The sequence below is a fragment of the Heterodontus francisci genome, chromosome 3 (genome assembly GCF_036365525.1).
Source record: "Heterodontus francisci isolate sHetFra1 chromosome 3, sHetFra1.hap1, whole genome shotgun sequence".
Classification (NCBI taxonomy): Eukaryota; Metazoa; Chordata; class Chondrichthyes; order Heterodontiformes; family Heterodontidae; genus Heterodontus; species Heterodontus francisci.
This window is the reverse complement of record NC_090373.1, coordinates 40932891-40950604: the sequence shown is the minus strand read 5'-3', so window position 1 is coordinate 40950604 and position 17714 is coordinate 40932891. Positions and strand designations below refer to the sequence as shown.

Below are 17714 nucleotides of genomic sequence, written 5' to 3'. Positions count from 1 at the left end.
GACTTTGGTGAAAGCAAATGAATCACATCTGTAAGCCAGGTTTCTGCCTGCACCAGGATGCATAGATTTATCTACGATAAGGTCACGGATTGTGAGGTCTTTGCTCGTGAGAGAACAAGCATTCTGAAGAGTCATATGGAAGAGGGCGGTGACTGATGATTCACTAGTTGGGGTGGAGGTGGGTCAGCAAAGAAGCATAGAGAACAGGAGAAAGATGAAGCTCAATGCAGCAAAGAGTGGGTTGGGCATGTGTTCCAGAGTTGACAACTTTAGCATGTAGATGAAATTAAATAGTTCCATTATTAGGAGGCAGAATGAAGGTGAAGTATAATAGATAAAGATAATGATAGAATGCGATAGATGGAGATGCACAAGAAAGTAGCTCCACAAGGATTGGGATACAATGAGTTGGATTCAATACATAAGTGAGCAGGACAATAGAATGATGAAATTTAATAACAGCAACTGTAAAGTACTGTACATTGGAAGAAATGTGGTAATATAAACACTCCATGAATGTCAACAAAGTAACTAAGGATCAAGTTGAAAGATGTCTATGGATTTTAGCAGATCTGACACTCAACATGTCCAACCACTTGGAAACAGCAATGAACAAAAGCAATAAAGTGTCAAACTATTTGCCAAAACAGTAGAGTTGAGGCCAGAGGAGTAAAATAGTAGAGTTCGCTGGTCAAATAGCATTTTGAAGAATGTATCCACTTCTAGTCACTCTGATACAAGAGACATTCAAGCCCTGGATGTCCAGCACAATGTAAAAGGCTGGTTGTGGCAGCTGCCGGTACTTCAAGCTAAATTGCTCTCCATGGAGGGAAAAAAAGCTCTGTCTTGAAAAAATAAGTTCACTGTTTAAAAAAAATGAGCTGTGTAAAAGAAAAAAACAGCTGGCTGTTCGCTAACTCTTAAAAAGGGCAGGCCTGCAAAAATAAATCTGTCTAAAAACGGGAACAAAAAGCTGTACTTGTAAGACAGAAAACTTGTAAAGCAGAGAGTATGTATTTGTGAAACAGCAGGATCATCCAGAAAATGGCTTTCAGGTATCCAGTTATGGACTGGAAGGCATTGAACATAATGTCTGAATTTACATTATTTTGGCAATGGATGGAACTGTGTTTCCTGGATTAAGAAGTGAGCAAACCAGAGAAACAAGCTATCAAGATTAAGATCACGTTGGGCAACGAGGACTTGCAACCGATCAATACATCAGGATTGTCCGCTGAGGACCAGAAGGACCCCAGCATGATCTGGACATTCCTGGAGCAGCAATTCAAGCTGAAGGTAAATTTCTGAGTGCATAGGTTTTAGCTCATGATGTACCGGCAAAGGCAAGATGAGTCCATTGGCCAGTTTGTTGCAAGGTGCCGAGACAAAGCTCAATATTGTGATTTTGCAGATATCGAACTGTTGGAACGCGTGCGAGCTAGTAATTGCGTTTAAGCCCACTTTCAAAAAGACCTGTTAGAAAAGAAGAAATGGCACACCATAGATGCATTACTCAAATGATGGAAGGAAATTTGAAGCCATCATGGCTTGGCGCCAACAGATACGAGCATTGGGGGTGGCTGCGACAATGGGTATGGTAACCAAGGCACAGAAGTCTGCTAAGCCTTGTGGCAAATGTGGCCTGACTCACACAACTCGCAGTTGTCCAGTGTACCAGGACCAGTGTAAAGCTTGTGGCATGCGAGGACATTGGGCAAGACAGTACAGAAGGCCGAGCTCAGATACTCCACACAGGAATGGTGGCAGATCACATACAGACATCGTCTGCAAGACAGGATGGCAAATGCAACAAAAGTGAATTCAACACAAAACGAAAGCAGGTGCATCAGATCAGCAGAGAGAAAGCACCAGGAGGACATGCATGAAGACTGCACTCTTGCGAACAGTGAGCAAGTATTTCATATAGTTAATTTGGATCAGCATATAAATTCTATTTTGCAATCTGAGGCATTTGCCATGATTGGGATTATATATCCACAGAAGAGTGGCAAGCATAAGCTCAGAGTAAAAATTGACATTGGAGCAAGTGCAAATATTCTGCCCATCTGTAAACTGAAGGACATGTACTTAAAGAAATGGGAATCTATGGTTCAACCCACCACAGCTAGGCTAACTGCCTACAATGGCTCGCCAAACAAGTGCATTGGAATGATAACCTTGCAGTGCAGCTATGGGAGCTCCAAATGGCTATCACAAATGTTTTATGTTGCAGACACAACTGGACCAGCTGTTGCAGGGTGTCCAGTATGCTGAGATTTAGGAATTGTCACAATACATGAATTAAGTAACGCACTAACAATGATAGGAAATATCCAGGTCGAGCGTATTGGGTCAGTCCGTGTAAAGGATGATACAAAGGCTGGGAGTCTAGACATGAAGAAGCAATATGACCGGGAGTCTCTCCTTGGGCGTCAGTTCATTGCAACAAGTACCTGAAGGCCAGAAGGATTGCCGATGATTGGTGATGTTGCCAGTCATCATTTTTCTAAGCTTTCCAAACAAGGGAAATGAAAGCATCATATGGCAGGCAAGCAGGACCAGAATTAGCTCGATTGTGAGTAGGACAGAAGGTCAGAGTCCTCAATCATGTGTTGGGAACTTGGTATCCTGCAGAGCTTGCGAGGATATGCAACCAGCCCAAATCGTACGAGGTTCAGACACTCAGTGGTGCCATTCTCAAATGGAACCAAAGTCAACTCAGAGAGCTGTACAACAACACTACATATATGTGACAACCCCGTGAGATCATGGACATGTTCAAAGACAAAGTCAGAAGATGAACGTACAGAGGCTATGAACACAGAGGAAGAACATGCTAACCAGAGTTCCGAGTCACCAGAGTCTCAGAGGAGTCATCAAGATGAGCACAGCTCTGGGAATAGGTTTATAATAACAAGATCGGGATGAATAAGCAAATCTCCTTTATGTTTTAGAGAGTGTTAAATGTACTCACTTGTAAATAACATTTTGTCTTAATCGTGGAAAGTCAGTTCGAACCGCAACATCATTGTATATTGTTTATATGTTTTTATCTTTGGAAAAAAGAGGGATGTTGTGGGACGACCTAAAGAGTGAACCGCCAGAGGAAGTGATGTAGCGTCACACAAGTTTAGATGTGGCTCATGCAGTAACTGTTTGTATGTGTTGATATTTATCTATATCTATGTTCCAGTTTAAAGTAAAATAAAAATCCACGTTTTCTTTGGATATTATTTGTAATCTTGTGCGTCTTTCAATAATTTACATATCAAAGGAACAAGTGATATTACAGCGGAGACATCCCAGATCTTTGGCCTCTCTCCACAGTAGAGGAGGAAGCATTAGAATTAGTGGGGACCCAGGGCTCAATAGCGGATGGAGTGACTGGAGTGTCCATGCAAGAGAGTGAGGATTGGCTTCCATCGACATACAGTTCACTTCTGGAGATCCACATCACATATGGTTGGCATGATGAGATCTGCACAGCCTACTGGTAGGCGTGCGCATGAGACTTAACCAGAAGGGGGACAGTTGTCTACCTCTGAGGAGGTGGAGCATTAAGAGAATGCACCATTCCATGATTCTCCTGCACCTTCCACCAGCACAGATACCTTCACCTCAGTGGGTTTCCGCTCGGCTGTAGAATCAGGAACACAAGCGGGTGAGAGCACCGCACACGCACCGAGGACTGTGGGCGGCCAGGCCCATGCTGACCCCCCAGGGTCATGACGAGACCTGCACGCCATCGCTTTGGCCATGAGCTCAGCGCAACAGTGGCAAGGTGAGAGAAGGACAAGGCACTTGGAGTCTTTTTCAGCTCCTCATCCTTCTCTGGTGAGCAGGGAGGTTCAAGTGAGCCTTGAAAGGGACGGAGAGAGGCTCGCCTCCACAGCTGGGGGTTCCCTTTAGGGTGTTCCGAGTGTGAACACCGACTCCTCAGCCCCTCTGCCAATGAGGCCAGCTCCAGCAGCCGCAGTGCCTGAGGAGAGTCCTGCACCAGTGCAGGAAACGCTCAGGCAGCTGGGGCCCTCCAGGCCTCAGGCAGCCAGAGGATGGCCGCTGAAGTCATCCCAGGCCAAGAGAAGCCTGTCTCCAGCCCAGCTGCTAGCGATGGGGTCACACCACATGGAAGCACTCGTAAATGTATAAAGAAAACCACCTAGAGACACTTTGGGTTTCACGGACATTTGAAATGTGACATGTCCTGCATCATATAAAGTTCTTTTGTTCAAGCCAGTAACCTTCATTGTGTAAAAGTGATTATTCTAACATGCATTACATGTGAAGTGCTGACTTCGCCCTTCCCCCTTAGTGGTTTGTCAATGTAGGCATAGCCCTCATTTGAATATAATCTTCCGTGGGCACCGACACCGGGTACAGCTGGGCGCTAAGCACGCAACAAAAATGGAAAGGAGGCGACAGACCACATACAAATATACGAATTAGGAGAAGAAGTACACCATTCAGCCCCTCGAGCCTGCTCCGCCATTCAATAAGATCATGGCTGATCTGTTAGTGTCTCAAATTCCACATTCCCATCTACCCCTGATAACCTTTGATTCCTTTGCCTAACAAGAATCTATCTACCTCTGCCTTAAAAATATTCTATTACCCCTCCTCCACCATCTCCTGAGGCAGAGAGTTCCAAAGTTGCACAACCCTCTGAGAGAAAATAATTCTCCTCGTCTCTATTGTAAAAGGGCCCCTAGTTCTGGCCTGACCCACAAGAGGGAACATCCTTTCCATATCCACCATGACAAGACTGTTCAGGATCTTATATACTTCAATCAAGTCTCCCCTCACTGTTCTAAACTCCATTGAAAATAAGCCCAGTCTGTCCAACCTTTCCTCATAAGAAAATGCGTTAAGTTAAGTCTTTATTGGAATCTCTGTGAGTGGCTATCAGGGTGGCTGGAAGTGATATTGAGATTATCTCTTGCCTCCTTGGCATGTTGCTCACTCTGCCTGGCCTCCAGTGTAAGGGCTTCAACATCCAATGCTGCCTGTTCATTTCCCTCCACGTCTTTCTCATTGGTGGAGGAGCAACACTCAGTCATTTCATGGTCATGCAAGGCAATGCTAGATTGTGTAGAGTTCAGCAGACCACAACGATATACAGAACTCCTACTGGGGCATACTGCAGGCTCTATCAGATCAGGGCATGAGTCACCTTCTTGATGCAGTGGTGGGCCATGAGACCCAAAACATGTCCCCAGCGGATACTTGGAATGATTCATACGCAGAAAAGTTTAGTGCCGCTGTGATCTTCAGGGCCACAGGCATAGGGTGACCCCCAAATCCCATAGGTCGCAACTCATCCTGCAGCTAGGCGCATAAGTCGGTGATGGCCTCCCTGGGGTGTAGTCTTCACTGACGATCCTGCTTGAACATTTGGAGGCAGCTGATTCAAGTCCGGTACACACTCTGGTGCAGGTGGGCCCTTCTTGGCATGGCCGGCTGCTTCTGCTCTTGTTGTGGAGCTTCATGGGCAGACGCAGCTGCCTCTTGGCCTTCCCTCTGTGGGAGGTGCTGCATCACACCTCAGGGGGTCCAAAAAGACATGGGCCTACAGAGCACTGTCAATGCAGAGACAACCCTTCCTTGGCAACAGAACTTTTGCTACTTCTCCCAGCAGACACCCTGATGGCCCTCAGTGCCCACCCTTGCTGATGACCAATACTCTCATCCAGCAGTATGGATGACCAAACATCTTACTCAACAGTTGGGTCACCCAATACAGCCACCCAAACTAAAGTCCGTCTGCTGCAGAGCACCCAAACCCGAGTAGGGAAATGGTGTTAGGGGAATTGATGGGATTGAAGGCTGATAAATCCCCAGGGCCTGATAATCTACATCCCAGAGTACTTAAGGAAGTGGCCCTAGAAATAGTAGATGCATTGCTAGTCATTTTTCAAAATTCTGTAGACTCTGGAACAGTTCCGACGGATTGGAGGGCAGCTAATCTAACTCCATTATTTAAAAAAGGAGGTAGAGAGAAAACAGGGAATTGTAGACCGATTAGCTTAACAACAGTCGTGGGGAAAATGCTAGAGTCCTTTGTAAAAGATGTAATAGCAGAGCACTTAGAAAACAATGACAGGATCGGACAAAATCAACATGGATTTATGAAAGGGAAATTATGCTTGACAAATCTACTGGAATTTTTTGAGGATGTAGCTAGTACAATAGATGAGGAAGAACCAGTGGATGTGGTGTATTTGGACTTTCAGAAGGCTTTCGATAAGGTCCCACATAAGAGATTAGCATGCAAAATTAAAGCACATGGAATTGTGGGTAAGGTACTGACATAGATAGAGACAGAAAACAAAGAGTATGAATAAATGGATCTTTTGCCGAGTGGCAGGCAGTGACTAGTGGGGTACCACAGGGATCAGTGCCCCAGCTATTCACAATATATAAATGATATAGGTGAGGGAATTAAATGTAATATATCCAAATTTGCATGTGAAACAAAGCTGGGTGGAAGTGTGAGTTGTGAGGAGGATGCAGAGAAGCTCCAGTGTGATTTGGACAGGTTGAGTGAGTGGGCAAATACATGGCAGATGCAGTATAATGTGGATAAATGTGAGGTTATCCACTTTGGTGGCAAAAACAGAAAGGCAGATTATTATCTGAATGGCGATAGATTGGGAAACGGGGAGGTGCAGCGTGACCTGGGTGTCCTTGTGTACCAGTTGCTGAAAGTAAGCATGCAGGTGCAGCAGGCAGTTAAGAAGGCAAATGGTATGTTGGCCTTCAAAGCATGAGGATTCGAGTACAGGAGCAAGGATGTCTTGCTGCAATTATACGGGGCCTTGGTGAGACCACATCTGGAGTATTGTGTGCAGTTTTAGTCTCCTTATCTGAGGAAGGATCTTCTTGCTATGGAGGGAGTACAGCGAAGGTTCACCAGACTGATTCCTGGGATGGCAGGACTGGCGTATGAAGAGAGGTTGGGTTGATTAGGCTTGTATTCGCTAGAGTTTAGAAGAATGAGAGGGGATCTTATAGAAACCTACAAAATTCTAACAGAACTGGACAGACTAGATGCAAGAAGGTTGTTTCCAATGGTGGGGGAGTTCAGGACCAGGGGTCACAGTCTAAGGATAAGGGGTAAACCATTTAGGACTGAGATGAGGAGGGGTTTCTTCACCCAGAGAATGGTGAACCTGTGGAATTCTCTACCACAGAAAGCAGTTGAGGCCAAATCATTAAATATATTCAAGAAAGAGTTAGATATAGTTCTTAGGGCTAAAGGGATCAAGGAATACGGGGAGAAAGCGGAAACAGGGTACTGAGTTTGGATGATCAGTCATGATTGGATTGAATGGCAGTGCAGGCTCGAAGGACCGAATGGCCTACTCCTGCTCCTATTTTTCTATGTTTCTAATGCGAGCCCCCCCCCCCCCCCCCCCACCCCACCTCCCTTGCAGAGCGCACAGCACTGCAGGCTGACCATAGCCTCCACATCCCCCTCTTCCACAGTACTGGACATGACTGCCTATCTGTAATGGCACAAAAGCATTGCCTCGGCGCCACCAGCTTTTAATGGTCGTGAACCTGAAGACACGTGGGTGCTGTCCATCGTCCACTGAATCCCAAGCCTCACATTGAATCATGATGAATTAGATGAAAATGCATTAAAAGTAAGTACTCTGCAATTTACAATACATTCCCATTGTGTTGGGGAGGCGATTCTGTCTTGGTGCTTTCCCGCCACTGACTGAAGCCGGAACCGATGTCATGATGACAGATTTCCAGGCAGACATTTCCAACACAATTCTCTGTCCCCCACGCCACCATTCCCTCACGAAACGGTTGCACTAAATCCAGCCCCCAGGTGTGCAAGGGTCTGAAAATGGAACTATTTGCAGTGTTGCTAGCTCCCCACTGGTTCTGTTCCCCAGGAAATGCTGTGTAGCTGACCACTAGTGGGAATCCTTCTGGCACAGAATTTGCAAGAGCTTCATTTCAATTAGCAATTTAACATATATCAATCGTGCAACACTCATGAGAGAAATTTTCTTCTGAAGTACCTGTTCATCCAGGGTGTCTGCTTCAGATGCCATTTGAGTTTTCATGATGGAATGCACTGTCAATGTCTACCTGCACAACTGCACAGATGAGGCTCGTGGACTGTTCCACAGTTGTCACTATGGCACCTTCAGGCTGCTTTGGACAGCTTCAAATGATGCAGCAAGGCAATCATGTTGTTTCTTCTCCAAAACCTCCACCTGCTGCTCCTCATGAGTTTTACGCACCCTTTTCAAACTTCCTGCTGAAGTCTCCCAAGGTGAATCTTACCTATACTGGTGCTTGCAGAAGATGGTTTGAGTGACTCAGGTTCTGTAAGATGTTTGATACTGGTGGTTGTTCTCAGTTCTTGGGGGAGTGCCTATAGAAAGAGAAGAGGAATATATGTTAACTTGCTGGCTACATGATACCCTTTCAGCTATTACTTACCTGGAAATATTTTTAACCATGTGAAAAAGGAAGACTTGTATTTATATAACACCTTTCACGACCGTTGGATGTTTAAAGCACTTTACAGCCAATGAAATACTTAGAGACTCTGGTATAAAGCTGTTGTAATGTAGGAAATGCAAGCTCCCACAAACAGCAATATGATAATGACCGGATAACCTGTGTTTTTTGTGATGTTAATTGAGGGATAAATATTGGGACAGCAAGGAAACTTTTCTGCTCTTCTTCAAAATAGCACCATGGGATCTTTTACATCTAGCTGACAGCAACAACAAGGCCTCAGTTAACATCTCATACGAAAGACAGCACCACTGACAGTGCAGTGCTCCCTCAGTACTGTACATATGTGTCAGCCTAGATTTTTGTGGTTAAGTCCTGGAGTGGGACTTGACCTCACAATCTTCTGATCTGGACGTAAGAGTGCTGCTAACTGAGCCATAGCTGACACTCTGAGCAAATGGCAAATAAAGAACAGGAGAAGGACAATACTAACCCAAAAATTGGGGCAGCCATCTGACTCATTCTTTGTTTTTCCTCCCCATGATTTTCATCATGGCCTCATGCAAGAGATTCAGTTGTGGTGCCCTCCTTCCATTTATGGCTCATCTTCTTTTATGTATTGCTTTTTCCTGAAAGCAATATAATAGTTGAATGTATATTGTCAGATCAAATGAAGAAAGACCCATTCTGTAGCCCATTGTGGTGTATGAATGGAAGGCTGGAAGGATTTTTTTGTGTGAAGTTATTTTAAGATGAATGAGGAATTATTTCTGGACATTGTTCCATTATTTCAGTTCATAACCGGTAGAAAAAACATTTCTTCACAAACGCTATCCCTTTAAGGAGGTGTGACAATGTTAAATGTCCCACTCTCGAGTTTATGGATTCAGATTGAATGCTTAGCAGTCATAATGAGACACCAAATTGAAAATTGGAGGACGGACACAAAGTCCCCTTCATACCGTTGCTGTGCTGTGTAAATTGGAAAAGCTGTCCCATTCTCCTATCAATGCAACAACTGGTTACTTTTATATAGTGCTTCTCAAATCCAGGAAGATTTTTCAGGGCACTTTAAAATGCTGACCAAAGGAACAAATTGGACATTGGGAATTGGAAAAGAGATGAAGGACTGAATTTGATGGAGTCAGCAGGGGTTCCAACGCTGGTCCTAAAAGACGAGGGGAAACTTGCTTCGGCCTTTTGGAAACTCCCCAATTCCATTTAACGGCACATGGGCAATTAACTGCCTGGTGCCATGGTCCCTATCTCTTTAAGGACAGGGATCCTGCTCCAAAGAGATGCCGGCCAATCAGAGGGCTGGCAGCCCAGTAGTATTGGTAGTGATGGTAATATTGCCAGTACTATGAGAGGCCCGGGACCAAGCCCATCGCTGGAGCCACGGACCCCAGGTAAGTGTGGTTGGGTCGCCCAATCGAGCGGAGGTGGGGGTGGGGAGGCAAGGTGTGGTTGTTTGCAGAGGGCTGGCCTTTGCTCCCAGGGGCCCTCCGTGGACCAGAGATTGCCCACAGAGGAGTCTCCCCCCCCCCCCCCCACCCCCGCTAAGCCTGCAGGGAGGCCGCATTGTTTTACTGGGCGATCTCCCCATGTGGCAGTGTGTTCCCCCAATCCCACCGCTGGTAGAATAGTGGCTATTAATTGGCCACTTAAGGGCCTCAAGTGGCCTTTGGGCAGAAAGGTTGTTTTCAGCCTTTCCCACCCCTGGCAAAATTGCATGGCAACAGGAAGGCGACGGGCACTACACCCGCTGCCTTCCCTCGCTATTATATGGCCCCCCCCCCCACCTCCGTTCCCATTCATGGGTCGCCCATAAAATTCTGACCGAAGAAGGCACTAAGATGAAAAACTAAGGTACGCTCAAAGAGGAGGCATTTGAAAACAGGCAGAAGTAACTGGGTAGAATAGAGCATTCCTGAGTGTTTGAATATAGTGGCTGAATGACTGATTGCCAATAATGAAGTTCATCAAAAATTGATAAAAAGTCTAGTGTTAGAAGAGTGGAAGGTAAATGCAGGAATGTAAGGCAAAAGTCTACCAAGGCTGGGTGAACAAGGCCCTGGAGAGATTTGAAAATTATGAGAATTCTGTAATCCACCAGTTTGGACAGAAGGAACCTATGGAGTTTGGAAGTATGAGGTTGATAAGAATAGTAGGACTTCATGCAGTTGACAGCTTGAATGAGGGAGTTGAAACTTATGGATGGTTGATGTGGGGAGGCTAGCTATACACCTCATTGGAGGAGTCAACCTTTAATCTGATAACAGCATGGACAGATGGACTGAAAAGAAGAGAGATGGGGTAGAGGTGGACAGTGTTGCATAAGTGGAAGAAAATGGTCATGGTATTTGAGCAAATGTTGAGGAGGAATTTGAGCTCAACATCAAGCAGGACAGCAAGATTCCAACCTTCTTGAATTGGCACGAGAGAGCAATTGGGAAGGTTGATTGTCTTGAGGTCAGAGGCTAAGAGATATTGATGAAAGCCAAAGCTTTAGTTTTGCCAGCAATCTGCTGGAGAAAGTTTGGACTCATCCAGATCTTGATATCAGATGGGCAATTTCAGAGTGTGGCAACAGCCATTGAGTCAGTGGAAGATGCAGTAAGGCAGAGCTGTCTGTAATCAGTATACATGTGGATGCAGATCCTATGCTTCTGGATAACATTGCTAAAGGATAACACTCAGATAGCAAATAGCAGGGACCCAAGGATGGTTCTCTGGGGTTTACCAGAGGTGAGCAGAGGAGTAGAATCCTTGGACAACAATGTAATACCTGCATTAAGCCATGCAAGGAAGGAACCAGGAGACAGCAATAAGCTACAGGTGGACTGTAAAGAAACCATTGAGTAAAATGGAGCAATTTATTGTGCCAAAGGTGACAGAGAGGTTGATAATGTTGAGGTGAGATAGAGAACATGATCACAACCACACAGGATATCATTTGTGACTTTGATCAGTCTTGGTGCTGTGACTGCAGTGGAAGCCAGCTTGAAGGAACATGAATAGAGTGTGATGAGAGAGATAGAAGTGTCTGAATTATTTGCATTTTGAGACTGAGGTTACAATAAATTCTTTTGCCTTGACACAAAATATCCTTACGATGAGGATATGTTCAAACAATGGAATAGTAACATATTTTGATTTATTTATACAATTTTTTTTGTGTGTTTCCTTCTTTCTTTCCCCGTCAGTGTTATTTCTCTGCAGTGACACTATCCAAGCAGAAGTGTATTTGACCGTTGAGAGAATTTAATCCCTGTTGAATATATTTTCTCTGGTTGAGGTCGAATAGGAATCTCAACTTAACTCTCTCCCCTAATCTCCCAGCCTCAAGAAGCCTGAATTAAAGCCTGTGTTTCATTTGAGAATATGGTTTAAATGCAGTTCTCCAAGTTGAAAATTCAATCTTCAAGGATTGTTACTAAATTACTGAAATCTGTCCTAGTGTTTGTGTTACTCTGTTTCCATGGTCTCTTTCTCCTACTTGTACAAAGATGTCTCCGCAGTACTCTCTCTTGCTGTCACTATAGATACATGACTGGAATTTCTCTAATGGAAATTTGCCAGGACCCCTGGAAAATAGTGTAAATGGCTAAAAATTATCATTTACACTCTTTCTGCAGGGTAAGCCCCAAAGTTGTGGAGAATCCAAAAGAAATTCTCCCCCAGTTTAGCTGCAGAGTAATCATGTCATCTAGCTTGATTGATGAATGCTCAGATCTTTGTAAGAATGGTTATCATTGTCAGTCATTGTGGCCTAGAGATTATTGTTGCTGATTGTAGTGACTAGTAATGAATGCATTTACATGACATGATCCTATTACTTTAATCTCCGCATTAAAATAGTAGACAGAGGAACTTCACACAAACATATTAGACATCTATCTGCTAATATTGGCAACAATAATTGCTATATTAGTGCTGGGTGCTGTATGTCTCTTTCTTTATTAAAAGCATTCTTCATTTGGCAGGGGAACCAGCAGAGGAGAGTCAAGTACATAGAAAACTAAGAGGGGCAAAGAGCAACAGAATAGAGAATAGGGTGGAAAAAGAAGTAATTAGTTAGAGGAAGAAAGCAAAGCAGACTAACATATGTATGAATACAAGGAGTATTCCAAATAAGGTTAATGGACTGCAGAAACAAATGACTATATGGGGTATGATATAATAGCTATATCTGGCTGAAACAAGGCCAAAAATGGGAACGAAACATTCTTGGCTAAAACACATTCAGAAGGGATAGGGGAGGGAAAAAGAAAGGAGGTAGTGGCAGTATTGATAAAATATAATACGATTCTACAGAGGGATGATATAATAGAGGATTCAAAGTCTTAATCTATTTGGATAGAGTTACGAAACAGAAAAAGACCTGCAAATTAATGAAGGAGCTAGAGGATCAAATCTATAGGCAAATTTCAGAGAAGTGTAAGTTTAATGGAGAAGTCATAGTAGGGACTTCTATTATCCTAATATAGACTGGGGAGATAACAGTGTAAAGGGTGAAGGAAAGTGAAGAATTCTTAAAATGTTTACAGGAGAACTTTCTTAATCAGTATATTTCTAGCTCAATGAGGAAGGAAACAGTGCTGGATCTAGTTCTAGGGAATGAAGTAGGACAAGTGGATTGTGTTTCAGTAAGACAACGGGCTGAATTTTATCAGTGTGCCATGCTGGGAAAGCGGTGGCCTCCCAACACGGAAGTGCTGCTACACAGCCCCTGCGTTATTACACGTGGGGGCTGATTTAAATGGAGGGGGCGGAGTGGCTGCCCCCGATAACATAAAGGGGTGGCGGCTGCCACCCCGGCAACTGCGGCCAGCACCACTGCGCAGGCGCCGACACCATTTTTGAAGGGCTTCAAGCCCTTAGCAAAAATTTACATTTTTAAAGGGATATTATATTTCATTTGCTTTTAATAAATATTTCTGAGTTGGAGGTCCTTTCCCAACCATCACCCCCCCACCCCCCCCCATGGTCTTTTCATTGCCCTACATTCAGAAAACTTATTTCATTTCCGACCTGAACTCCCCCCCCCCAACCTTCTCACATTTGCCTTCCCACCATCCACACAGCCACTAAAAAGTGTTTTGCCCACTCCCCCACCCCTCCCGCCCTGATGATTCTATTCCTCCCTCCTTCCCACCAGTGTCTCGCCTTGGAACTCCAAAGGAGTTCTGAAGGTGCATGAGTCGTGGCCGATTGGCCTTAAAATCGGCGTGGGACGGCCACCGTCGGCAGGTTAGTTAATTTGAATTTTATTACTGCTCATTTAAATATTTTAATGAAGGCCCCCCCCCCCCCCCCCCCCCCGCCGCTTGGCAGCACGAGCACGGGGACCGCTCTGAGGCCTCGCCGCCACCGCTAATATCTGGCAGGGCCTTCTCGGCGTTGTGGGTCATGGCGGTACTCCAGATGGGGCCTGACCAAAGCTTTGCACACCTGAAGCATAACTTCTTCCACTTTGTATTCCATCCCAAATGAGATAAAGGCCAAAATTCCAATGGCTTTTTTGAATACTTTTTATAACCATGCAGTATCTTTCAGTGATTTGTGTACAAGGACATCTAAAATATATTGCTGCTCTACATTTCCTAGTCTCTCACCATGTAGGAAATATTCCTATTTGTCTTTCTCAGACCTGATGTGGATAATCTCACATTTCCCCACATTGAACTCTTGTCTGCCATAGTTTTGCCCACTCACTTAGCTTATTGCAAACAAATCTTAAGGACATCTGTACAAATTAAATTTCACATGATCAAATGGTATGTTAATTTCATTTTTACAACCAGGAAAAAAAATTGTAATACATGCTGAACTGGGATGAATTTTAGTGGGAGAATTGAGGAAATTGGGAATGATTGTCATTTTGAATACTGTTGGAAGAAAAGGTTTTGTGCACTGCATGCATGCAACAAAGTGAATACATAAACAACATTCAGGCAAAAACCAGAGATAAGAAGATAAAAACCTGCAAATGCTGGAAACTTGAAATAAAAATGGAAAAATGCTGTAAATACGGTCAGCATCTGTAAAAGGAAAAGACAGGATATTACATCATCAACTGTTTTGATTTTTTATATGTCGATGATGGCTGATCCTCTGTGGTTATCCAGCACCTTCTACTTAGAGATTAGAAGTTATTTTTCCTTCTGAGGAGTGGCAGATTGAAACTGATTTCAAACAAAACTAGGACAAGAACAGACATGCATGAACAAATAGTGTATAGAATACAATGACCCCTGTGCCATAGAACCATGAGAATACCATTTGTGGATAGAAGTAAAATTATTTTTCCTTTTGCTCAATTACCATGGGAGGTTGGCTGGACAATCCTTGCACTTTATAACCCATGACTGGTTGGAGACTTACTTAATTTTACCCAGTTTGATGAGTAAATTTTACCTGGTCTCTTCCTTTTCTAATTCTGTACTTTCTTAGGTTCTTACTTAGAAGAGACATTGACACTAATTTTCCTCCATCCTCTTGTGTCACTATTGTTGGGGTAGAGCACATTTGTATTCCACTAGACAGGAGTGCAACTGAACCTAGGCCTGGTCTGCATCTGAGCGGATAATGTTCCTTGAATGAAGGAGGCATACTAACTTTTTATGGGCCCCACTGTGCCATGTTCAAATGGAAATTTTATCCAAGAAGTATTAATAGCCCTTTGAATATGGGGCCCACCGACAGGCAAACTTTCGAAAAGATAATCTTCAGCCAAACTGCCTTCCCGATGAGCGATAAAGTGTTGCTTCAAAATCCCCTTTGGTGCCCCAGTAGTGTTGGTACTGGTGTGGGTGCCCTCTGATATCTTATATTCACAGACCCTGGGATTTTGGGGTGTGACCACAGTAGGCCATATGGGTGGTTGGATATTCTTTTCCACCATAAATTCTGGTAGTGCAATGGCACTGCCCTCATTTTCAAGCTCAGTTGTTGAAAAAGAAAGTAGCAACATTTTGGTTTATCAGCATTGAAGTGTCATGGCGTCATCTACAGAGGTATTTTTCTCTTTTAGTACCTTGTTATGGAAATCTGACCGAACGTAGAGGCACCGTCCTCTCGCCAGGCTACCCAGAGCCGTATGGTAACAGCTTGAACTGTGTGTGGAAAATCATGGTAACCGAGGGAGCAGGTATACAGGCAAGTTGTTTGTATGCAGAAAGCAATTATTACCTTAAGTTCATGTGATCTATTGACTTGCTGGCAGTCATATGTCTGAGACTAATGTGACACTTCATACAGATAGGCTAGTGATATAATTTCTTTGTTCTTATTAGCTTTATGTGTGTGGATTTTTTAATTAAAAAAGTAAACTGAAGGAAGGGAATTTGGGTCCGAATTACACAAAAGTAACACTTTGTAGAATCTTTTGGATTGGAGAGTGATTGTTGAGCAATAGTTTTTTAATTCATCAGATGTAAACAGTACAATGCCTTACTGGGCATTATTACAGTAACAGTAAGATGAGTCAATCATGGTGTAAAATATATCTCTAGACTTTGGGCAGTCAGTAACCAAACAGATTTAATGCCGACCAAGAAAAGGGTTCCACCAGTTGTTACTACTAAAATATTAGTTTCATTTGCAACACTTTGGAGAATTTATAGTTTGTGCTCTTATATGTAGTTTATATATGTGTAGCGAGCTGATCAAGCTGTGCAGAACTATAAATTTTACTGCAACTAAATACTGATTTTGTTGAACAGGTTCAAGTGATAAGCTTTGCCACAGAGCATAACTGGGACTCCTTAGAAATATATGATGGTGGAGATGCAACTGCACCAAGACTTGGGAGCTTCTCAGGTAATAAAATAAGACCAATATCTTGTGTTTTTTTTTTAAATTAAAGAAATAACAACTGTTATAATATTATTCCTTTTTATAGACCAAATTCAACTGGAGCACTTTACGCAGCCTTGGTGAGAGTGTGAACGGAGCCTCATTAAATTACCTCTATTCACTATGTCAGATAAGCCAAATGAAGAGAGTGGTAGTAGCCTAGGCTGAGCTTTGGAGCCTGGAGGAGTACTCTTGCTCTTCACAAGCCCACATAAATGAAGAAGAACTCACCTTTGGACTTCTCGAGCCAGTCTGCCACCTGATATTGGCTGGAGCAGACACTCTGTGCAGCTCAGTCCAAAAATGGCAATCAGGGTCCTACATATGTCCTACAACTCTGTCGTGGGGAAAATAACTGGCTCGAGTCCATGGGATTAAAGTAAATAAAGATTTATTCAAACACCGGTGCAAGGGAAAAGTGCCTGGTGAAACATCCAGAGGCTTCTCAATGAAACAGAGTCTGTAGTACAAATTTATAGAATACGATAACCATTACTCATTTATCGACACTAACACCCCCCTCCACCCTGCACCCAACACATTCCAAAGCTGCAGCTTAATCAATAAACTGAAGTGTATTGTCTCACTAATCATCCCCCCCTGTTGTCTCCTCCCTATTCCTGAGGCTTGGTCTTATCACAGTTTATAATATTCTGTGCCTTCTGCAGTTGCAGTCTTATCTCAAGGACAACATGTTTACATAGATGTAAAGGCAATTAGACTTCTGAGTTGTACAGCTTCCCATAACCATTGGCACGCATCCCATGATGCCCTGGTTCCCCACAACTACAGTGCTTCCATCTTCCTTCTAAGACTGTTAACATATCCTAATGCTAAATAATCTGCTAATATTGCCCTACTGGTCCCACTTCAACTCCAGTTTCTATTTTAAAAGAACCTACCACCTGACTCAAGGGGCCAATATGGCCACCCAGCAGTAGAGTCTGGGGAACATTGCCATGGCCACAATGATGGCAGGGGTGGTAGGTCATTGCCCAGCATTTTTGGGGTGTTACCACCCTCTTTCTGACAGATGGAAGGCCTGAAGACACAGCCCCCAGGTCTCCAACGTTGCAATGCTTTGCTATGTTATACTCCTGCTGTTTGCTTAATAAATTATAAAAGAAATAATAATTTGGGGTATTTGGAACAGACAAACCTTATTTATCCAAAACCCTTGAAGACATTAGCTGCTGATTTTATTTTTATGTCACTCGTCATGGGTGTTATGATTGTATGTGTAGGTTTGGGTATTAGAGACTATACAGAACTTGAAAGAGAAACTGAAAGTAACATTCTGTATTTTGGGGAAAACACATGACCTGGAGGTTGTTGTAAGGTTAGATAGGCATATGTAACAGCAGTGAACA

General features: G+C 43.6%; 1 protein-coding gene across 3 annotated transcripts in view; it reads left to right on the top strand.

Annotated features, from left to right (window-relative positions):
• Positions 1 to 17714, top strand: part of LOC137355859 (CUB and sushi domain-containing protein 1-like) — a 1186508-nt gene that overhangs the window by 687442 nt on the left and 481352 nt on the right. For all 3 annotated transcript variants that reach the window (XM_068021465.1, XM_068021474.1, XM_068021456.1), the window contains exons 30-31: positions 15521 to 15645; positions 16212 to 16308. In XM_068021465.1, the coding sequence (XP_067877566.1) occupies positions 15521 to 15645; positions 16212 to 16308 (222 nt within the window). The remainder of the gene's footprint in view (positions 1 to 15520; positions 15646 to 16211; positions 16309 to 17714) is intronic.